The sequence below is a fragment of the Saccoglossus kowalevskii genome, chromosome 11 (genome assembly GCF_978046115.1).
Source record: "Saccoglossus kowalevskii chromosome 11, keSacKowa6.1, whole genome shotgun sequence".
Lineage (NCBI taxonomy): Eukaryota > Metazoa > Hemichordata > Enteropneusta > Harrimaniidae > Saccoglossus > Saccoglossus kowalevskii.
This window is the reverse complement of record NC_140651.1, coordinates 8,565,160-8,575,366: the sequence shown is the minus strand read 5'-3', so window position 1 is coordinate 8,575,366 and position 10,207 is coordinate 8,565,160. Positions and strand designations below refer to the sequence as shown.

The window sequence follows — 10,207 nt, the reverse complement described above, 5'->3', positions numbered from 1 at the left end:
CCCACTTCAAATAAAGAATCGTACGGTATATTTCCAAATGGAATACTAGTTTCCCAATCAAACTAACACACGCCCGGGGTTTGGTGACAAACTTTCGTGCAACTTTCATTAAATTGCAGTGGCATCGATCCTTATCTGCGACCGACGAAACGTTCAATTGAGATTGTTATGCCATCGTCATGGGATACTTTTAAAGTTTGAAATCTCCAGCTCCGGGTGTTGCAGGGTATCTCTAAGGAAGTGGACGGGTTTGGACATGTCTGGCGATATTTAAACTCCACTGACCTTGCTGAAGCCAGAAGGCTTCTCAAAAACCAAGAATTTAATCCCGATACTAACGGGTTGTATTTACCATAAAAGACAAACAAGCGTGAATTCCGTGAATCTGAAATTGAGAGTTGAAAAGCCAGTTTGAGAAAATCTTACTCTGACGCGGTGGCGAAGTTAGTTGTGTGTTTTTTCCTATGTCTAAAAAGTTTGCGTACTGTCCCTCTACTGTTGCTGTCGAATAATTGTATTGGCTCCCGGTGGACAATAGACCTTTGATGGCCGTTATTTGCATAGCAATAGCTTATGGACACGCGACGATGGGCCACGTATTTGCAATCATACTGGTGATAACTAAAAAAAAAATATTCTTCATATGCTTGACAGTCAAAAAAAAAAACCGTAAAGTAGTTCGTAAAATGCATAATGGGAAATCTGAAGGACGCGAGAATTTATTATATTATCTTCGAAGTCTAATTGTTCTTCTAGGTGCTCCTCACAAATTGAATGGATGTCCCACGAACGTAGTAAACAAATGATCACGTGATATGGAATATTTAATGAGATTATTAAATAGTCTAGTCCACAGATAAGAAATATTAGGTGTCAATGAGAATATTATATCATGTGTATTAAAGTGTACATGTTGCCATGCGCTGTGCAAATGTTACTGTCTTACAACTGAATGTAATCAGCGAACAATGCCATTCATCGTCGCGCTGGTGGACTGCTTCCCGCATGCTCAAACACGCCCGCACGTCTAAGTCAGTACATTAGTAGAGGGTGACGAGTGGAGCTAGTCAGTGGGCATACACTAACAGCGCTCCGTCGGACTACTACAGCGGACTCCGCACAGGTACTTAGAACTTATGGTGGATAGGATTTTAAACTGATCATGTGTTGGGCACTCTCATGCGATGTACTGGTTGTGTTGGCTGTGTGCTGCTTAGTGAATGCCGGTGATCCGTTTTTCAGTCGTCCACCCGAGGACCTTTCAGTGAGTGAAGGTAATACAGTGGAACTACAATGCGAGGTGTCTGACTTACAATCTGGTCACTTTGTGCAGTGGATAAAAAGTGGGATAGCGATAAGTTTTCCGAATAGGACTTGCAATACCGGGCGGCTACGTGATATTTTTGTAATCGGAGAGCCATCTCGTTACACCATGAATGGTGACTTTACTCGGGGTGAGTTTAATCTGCGTATTGCTAACACTATACGCAGCGAAGACCAGGGTGAATACAGGTGTATTGTCAACGATGATTTCGGGCCCGTGTCATTGTCTCCAGTTGTCCGATTGACAGTGAATCTTGTGTCTGTGGCGGAATATCCAAATTGTTTACCTGTGACAACACGTAAAGCGTACATGGAAGGCGATATACTGAACACAGAGTGTACTTTTCGCAATTCGCAACCACTGCCTGTGCTGGCATGGGCTCGTAATAATGTTTACGTGTCGACAGGGGATAGAGTATACCAAACGTTGCCGGACACTCGGCGGGAATGGGCATTGACGGCAGAGGATAACGGGGCTGTTTTCACCTGCGTTGCAACTGGAGCAGCGTTACCTGTGGCACAGACTTGTACGATCGGACCGATTGAGGTGTACTACAAACCGGAGACGACCGTCATCCCGCAAATTGCCGATGTCACCGCTGGTGAGTCGATCACATTCACTTGCTCCGTGTCGGCTAATCCCGAACCTCCTACATACCTGTGGGACATAGATGGAGTTCCATTGAACCTGGATTCTGGAAGATACCATCTATCGACAGATAGAACAGTGTTGACGATATTACGAACCGTTGACAGCGACGACAATATGGTCGTTGCATGTTCAGTCGAAAATATCGCCGGATCTTCGTCAGCAACATCCGTATTATTTGTATCCTCGTCTCCGTCTCGGCCGACATCAACACCGGTTGTTGTCCGTACGGAACATGGAATTCCCCGACCGGGCCCAGGCCAGGTAGATTCGATTAAGACGACCACTGCTAAATCTGCGATATCGCTTGAAACTAATGACGAAAAACAAATAAACGACAAAGTTATCAGCCCAAATCAAGAGTCGCAGGTGGAAGAAAAAGAAGAAATTGCGTTGTCTGTGCCAGTAATGGCTGCTTCCATCACAGGGGGAATAATCTTCCTCATTGTCATGGTGATCATCATCATTGAATTGAGTCGATGGAACCAAAAACGACGAAAGAAAAAAAGCGAGGAAGAAACCCGGCGTGTTTCGGGGTATTACGACGTCAATTTAAGTACCACGGCCTCACAGGCAGAGGAGTGTAAACAGAAAGTAAGCGAGTGGTTGAGTAGAACGCTTGATGACAAATATCACCAACGTGACACAGATAGAGAACGTACTCTGACATTGAAAATCACAGACGTTGATGATATACCTAAAATACGCCCGTTCGACGCTGGGTGTTACGACTGTGACAGTTTGAACTATGTGACGGGACAAGAAATGAAAGCGGACGACGGTTTGTCGGGAAGCGTCCGAAGACATTATTACTCGGAGATTTCAGTAACAGAGAGCATGGACAGTGGGCGACATGTATACAGTATTCCGTTAGACACGTGTAACTATTACCCAACAGCCCGATCGCCGGCACAGCTAGTAGTCGACTATGGGGTAATCGACCCACTTGATTGATGAAAGTGTAAAATGACTAGTAGACGATGATAAAATAAACTGCCGGCTGCCTACAACAAAGCTGCGCGTCATGGGAAGTGCCTCGCGCTGGCGTGTACGCGACCGAATCTGACAGCATTTACTTCGTAAAGCCGTGGTGCTAATTGGAAGGTGTGGACCATTCTTCCCATAAAATGACATTTACGATGAAAACAGCCATACAACTGGACTGTATTGACTTGTTTTTTGAATATTGAAAACACATTTACTGTATAAATCTAACGATGAGATGCATGTGAATTCTAAACAGATTTGTTTTATATTTTTTCAATACACGGATTTTTTTTAAACGGTACATTAATTTTGATGAAGATTCTGTCTGTCAACTTACTTTTTTGTTCTTTTGTGGTTGTGACGCTGTCTTTTAATGCGGCAGTCACGTGTATCACATTTTAATGTGATATGTGAATAGTGAGAGGTCATGGTGGTAGCCCTAGGCCAGACAAGGTGAGATACTGTACATTTACATACGTGGCAGGTAGAAGAGCGTCTAAAATGGGGGGCTAAGTAGAAAGTATGACTGCAAACACGCACAAAAGGCGAGTATTTGTTTTCGTCAATTTGACCGAACAATCCCTGCTGTATCTATATAAATGTACAGAACTAAAGCGAAAATAGTTCTGGTCTGTGGCCGCCATTTTGTTTCGTTTTTATTTTATTCCACCAGCAATAAATTTACCGCGAATTGAAACAGATAAACATGTATTTGGATACGGTAGTTACTTTGTCAAGTTTAAGTTAATCGATGCTTGGGGTTGGTGAAAAGTGTTTTATGCAAATCATAAACACAATTTTTTTGCACGGGGACTTATTGTGAGCAATTAGGTAAAATAGGAAATTGGACAAATTTGAAATAGTGTTTATTCTATAGAATAGTTCGATGCTTCTATGATCAAATATAAACAACTACATGATTTCTCAAGTGTCAGACCTCAGTTGTCTGAAGTCCGACAATGCTGGAACATGTCGTATCATGACGCATCCATTAAAATACAACAACAGTGTTGTCTACTAGATTTGCCGAGGAATATGTATAATAAACAGTCAAGCTTGGATGACACAACAACAGGCTAACAAATGACACCATGATTTCCGGTCGTAAATCTTAGTTATGACATGCTCAAGGCGTTGAAGGAATCTGATTGACTTTTAGTTCAGATATTTATGTTTACTTTCAAAACTACCCGAATGTAAACACAATTTACTAGCGTCCAACCATCGCCGCGTCACAACAGCTCCGATATCTGTAATTGACGGATAAGAAGCATACATATATATTTTCACCCTAACAGTCAATCATTCAATCCGATATCCATTTAGCAGCCGTGATTAACAAATCTGAAGCGCCGTCGATAAGGAGCCCTCGGGACTCGCGGGCCCTCCTCACCTTCACCAGACCTTAGACGGCGATTCGATTTCAAAACTACGAAATTCTAATCGAGGAAAATGACAGTTTACTTAGCACTCACAAAGGATCGTTTTGAATGGTTTTAAAGTGCGTTCCACGGCTTAGAGTCTAACATTACTGTCGCTTTTACCGCTATATTGATTGAGGCCATACAAATGCATTGGGTCATGAAGCGACTCTGAAACAGCCAGTGGGTCGCACCAGTAAACACACCGGCTTTGCTGCATTCAAAACGATGGTTGAGCGTTGTAGTTTATTCCCAACAACAATTAAGCATGGTTGTTACACTTGATCACAGCTGTAATTCCAATTTGTTTTGTTTTATATAAACGGTTACCTAGCCTTCTGTCGAAATCCTTTCAGCGGTAATCGATGGAAAAACGGTCCAAGGGGGGTCTAAGCAACGTTAAATTTCTGTATTGCACACGGCAAATTCCACACAAGTCTTACGGGCAGCGACACGGTTGTGAAATTAGAGTATTTTCACGGGAGAGCAGCCAACAATGGGCTGACATATCCAAAGTGTTTAATGAAGACTTAAAAGAAAGAGCGATTTCTGAACCAAAAAGTAAACAAGTATTTTTTTTACCTAAAGGTTGGATTCTCTAAATTCTACGCGAAGGTTGATGTTGTTTTTGTGTGCATGCCGTGAAATAACATCCTGTTAACAAGCCCAAGTGCTGAAATACAGAAAACGTTTCGTATACGGGCAGAAAATGCTTAATCTAAACAGTGTATTATCCAACTTCGACAGACCGACTTATTTTTGAGCTGTTGCTGCCAACTTTAAGTAGATCACATTGAATGTAGATTCCAACGATTCAATCAAATTCATTTGGTCGTATCCCACTTCCGTGTTTTTCAAAATCATTTGTGCTAAGTGTGTTATACCACATTGTGCTACTTCATTTATGTTTCGTTTTATTTTTATTTCAAGTCTTTCGTTTTAAAGACGATTGTTCCAAACAGGAAGGGTACCGACTTCTAAATAATCCAAAGAGCTTTCGGTTTGGTTTGTTAAATTATAAGCTATATAAAGATAGTTGACATTTTTACTGTGTCTTGGGGAACTCTCGAGATCTTGAGTTGCAATAAATACATCCGCCAGTCGTTTATTGCGTGACCTCGCAACAGCACCCACAATGATGCGTAGATTGCCGTGCATATTGCTCCAGCACCCCCGTCTGATACCATTCGCTCAATAAGTTGGAGACAAGTCGGCACTCCAATCACCGAATTCAATTCAGCTAAAATCTACTTCTCATCTCAATCCACCTTGCCACCTATTACCGGGTCGTTATTGTTTTTCTGGCTATCACACAAATTCAGTGACCATAAAAAGAATACATGATTAAATTAGATTACAAACATGAATATTACCTGACATGTGTTTTAATAATGAGTTCTCTGTACTTAAAAATATCCGTGCGCTCAAAATATGTAAATATTATTTTCATTTTTTATTTGAACAAAATGTATATACATGTACATAGAAATGATAACGAAATAAATTTCATATTTTTTATCAAGGTGAAATTAATCTGGTATAATACTAGTTTAAGTGTGTGAGTTGTGCGTCATATTGGGGTATATATGTGCTGATGCATAGAGGTTACGACTTGTACATGGATGCTGTAACCATGGAGATATCACCATGCCGTAAATTAACGCATCATTGATGGCATTCGCTCTACAATCGTGTTCTGTGATGATATACAGATTACAGCGACATTTGTGAGTCGAACGTCTGCTACAACGCCAAATGAGTTTCGAACTGCGCACATGGCGTACTGTACCCTCTACACTTTAAATAATGTGTTTGTTTTCGGATGTGTGAAAATCACAGTACGTGAACAAATCGCAACGCCTTGGTTAAGGCAATCGCTTTCATCTCCATGGAAACACAAGCATAACGTACACCATCAGCATACGATCATGCTTCCTTGATTTGCTACCTATCACATCAAATGGGATTTTCGCTGCTTGAGAAATGCCCGAGGGTGATTTTCAAAGAATTGTATTTAATGATAGAAAGGTACGCCAGATGTACTAAAACGGAGAACCACTTACACAACACGCAAAAAACAACAACAACTGTGTGTTTGTCACGGGACAGCCAGCTGGTTCAGATACTTCCGGTCAAGTTCACGTTGTATATTTTAAAAAGCGACGCACCTCATGGTATATTTATTATCATAAAGCCAACAAACAATTAAAAACAGACGGGAATACAAATAAGAAGCGAATCATGAAAAATATACTAGTACTGATTGAAAAAAATGACTTTTTGACTTTTGTTTGAAAACCTTGAAAAAGTCAGTCGACCATTGATAGAGACGTTATTCTTACGCATTTTGTACTGACTAATTAAAACACAATCTTTTGTGGTACGTTGATTCGTTGTCCCAAATATTAGCTGAACTGGTCTTGCTCCGTGGATTAACTTTGAAAGCTCAGACTTCTTCAATTAATGATTCGTTGCCATGAAGTTAACTCAAAACGAAATCATGCCAACCCACACCATCTGGCGGCTAGCGATCGTATTACAGCCACCAGAAACCTGAACACACAAAAAAAGCAGCAAACAAAAACAGACGATTAGAATTACGCTTTCAGCCCCGACAGATGTTTCAACTCCGAAATTCGCGTCAATGGCCGTCAGAGCACTGGCGTAAACTTCGGAGAAAAGATTTTATTTATTTTATGATTTTATTTGTATATTATATTCACAGTTAATACATAACGTCAACATGGCTTAACGTTAATAGCATGATCGAAATATGTATCTTGCGTTTTACCCAAATCATTGTGATCGCTACTGCAAACAGATGCATGGCCGTTGCTATGAACCACTTACCACTAAACATACAGCGGTGATCATCCCCCTTTTAGCACAAGGGTACATCTCTGGTCGATACTTGACTAATTGAGAATAATCAGACTATTGTACAACTTCTATACTTTCCGGGTTTTTTAAAACAAGTCACCCAAGACCAGAAAACTGATACCGCTTCGCATTTAGAATATGATTAAAGGGTGAAGTTGATGGTAATCTTTTAAGACACTCTACAAATTTTGTCTTCAGCATAATAATCACGTGCCAGGGACGGTAAACACTCCAACATCACGGTAGTGACTCGGAGCCCTAAACACTTTTTGTATATGTACACTAAAAGCCAAGTACACATCGTGATAGTTTAAGTTCACAGGGTACACAATCCACATGTTGATGGACGATCAACTGGAACTGGATCAGAGGTATATAGGATGACTCGAATAAGCCGACAAGTGAAGATTAATTGCGTCATCGCGTAAAACCCCTTTTCATAACGACATTCATTCAAACATACGGTTTGCGCACCGATGTATGAATCACTGTTCAACCACCTGTGCGATTTAAGTGAGCTTCATCTCTTGCGCAAATCTCTCCATGTTTGGTTTTTTTTTTCAAGTACACGGTCACAAGAGTTTTATATTATACTCTAAAATGCGCAAACCGAGTAGTTGTGTAATGATTGTTCTTTATAAGTTCGACCGCATGGCGACTCGGCGGCCATTTTCGTTGCGTTGAAAAACCCGCAGTAAGCGGCATTTCATGTACATTGCGAGTGTCAAAGGGCCAGTACAGATAATAATTCTCGGCGTTACAATATACCGGTGCATATTTCGCCGCACTACGAGAAACTAAACTGACACCCTATAATCACTTGGTCGAACAAATAACCTGCCAGGACTGAGAACTGGAAGTGCGGCAACACTGTGGACTGAATCGAACAGTGGAATGCACAGAATTCAACTTGTGTCAAAGGATTACAGTTTTAATAAGTTACCTTTGTAGGCACGCGGAGAAATATAATGCGTCAAATATTTGGAATTACTGTGCGTTGTTTGAGGAACCAAGGGACCCTGACGTTGATCATGGTGCATTTATCGTCCAGTATCTTAACTATTTTCCTAGTTAAAGTCAAACACGTGATCGGCGTTATTATGTCAGCTTTAATCTTTGTGAATGACAGCAAAGTTCGTGCATGCGCAATACAAGCCTATATTCTCGTCTTCCCGATAGTGGGGGTCGGAACTTCGAACACATTTGTCACGCGTGAGTAGCCATTTTACCTCCACATCTCCAACGACGATCAGCCACTGGTAACAAGTTGTAAACCTTGAAACACATAAATATTCCATTATCAATTATTATTTTTTTGAAAATAAAACTTTTATTGAAAGTTGTACAAGCACAGGAGTTGCCTGGGCTATGTAAAGTTAAATATTTAGAATAGTACGGTGTTGCCCGAAGGAAATGATTGCGTACTATATCGATAGCAGCTATGGAACGTTAATTTTTGTTTTTCTTTCTCTCTTTGATAAACGAGGTGATTTATAAACTACACCGGATCTGTTGAATTTCATGCACTGTTTCTTGTCATTCTTGTGTGACAAGTCATAAGGAAGTGACGGGGAAATGCGTTACTATGTGGAGGAGGGTGGTAGATCCCTAGACACACCTCCGCATTGTCAGGACTACTGTCATGATGAAAAAAACACACGCTACACTCACGTTTGCTAGCGATATAGAGTGACACACAACAGTGTGTAAAATATGTGCAATTCCCTGATCCCCTTGGCACTTTGGAACAAGTCAAAAACCCCACAGGAGAGGCGTTCCGGCTCCGGGTACTTAAATCATAACACGAGGTCGCAGTCATCGCGTGGCAACCGGGCGGGACAATCCATGACTACACGAGACAGACAGCTGACGTTCATACGATTGGACTTCGTAGCCGATCAACGTGATCGAACCTGTGGACTCACTGCACTAGGTGCCACGCTTCAGCTACGAGATGTATTGAAACTAGTTAGGTTTTACTAGTGAGGTGTTACTAGTAACCGTGATTGAAAGTACCACCTTATCTCCAGTGAACTGTAAAAAATCTCGTCTGGACAACTTTAATTTGCTTTTTTCTAAAATAACTTCCACCAAAACAAGTTACTGTGAAAATTCATAATTTTGTAGATCTGTATATGTTTAAACTATAAATATAAATAAAGTGTAAGTGTTTTTTATCCATTTCAATGCATGAAGCACCCCCCCCCTTCACGAGGTCTCTACGTAAGTCGCGACCACCGATAAGTCGAGGTTTTAGCTTGGATCCCGACACCCGCGACTTAGCGAGGTGCCATTGTACATTCAAATGCTTTTTTTCAGAACATATTTTTATTTGAATAACATCTTTGAAAAGCATAACGTAAACGTATAACTGGTTCTTCATGATCGCACTTCTTCACAAAACCTATGCTCGAAATATCGGAAACGATCAAATAAGAATATTTTGAAACTTATTTTTAAGAGTTCTCTGTTTAGCATTGCCAGTGCTTAACAAGTAGTGCAATAAATTATGACTGTATACGTGGCATTTGATATGCGATTATACCATGGAAACCGTGCCAAAATGTTCATCCGGGCAACTCACAATCGGCGGTCCATTTTATGAGTTCAGTGGTCCCTCATCGTCCTATAGGCCAGGTTAAGAATTGCAGTATATCGCGTGGACAGTGGTGTTATTAATTTGTTTATATTGTGTTTAACAAGATGAATAGCGTCGATGATGAGACGATTATCGATTTAACAAATCGATATTGACGACACGTGGTGATAAAATATTATCAGTATTGTCTCCTGAATGCTCTAGCATGAACCAATGAATCAAATCCAACGAATACGAGCCAGGTGCCCAACTAACTGAAAAAGGGAATGTCATAAACTTTTAATAAAGGCATCGTACTAGTTGGTAGCTGTTTTTAGTTTCCTTGAGTAGTACAATAACGACGGCCAA

The 10,207-nt window shown here is 40.8% G+C and overlaps 1 protein-coding gene across 1 annotated transcript; it reads left to right on the top strand.

The window, feature by feature from the left end:
* The first annotated feature begins 1,002 nt into the window (after positions 1 to 1,002).
* Positions 1,003 to 5,909, top strand: LOC144355671 (cell adhesion molecule 2-like). Its single transcript, XM_078010745.2, has one exon. It carries the CDS (start codon positions 1,163 to 1,165, stop codon positions 2,924 to 2,926), a length of 1,764 nt encoding a protein of 587 aa, XP_077866871.2. The 5' UTR covers positions 1,003 to 1,162; the 3' UTR covers positions 2,927 to 5,909.
* The last annotated feature ends 4,298 nt before the right edge of the window (positions 5,910 to 10,207 follow it).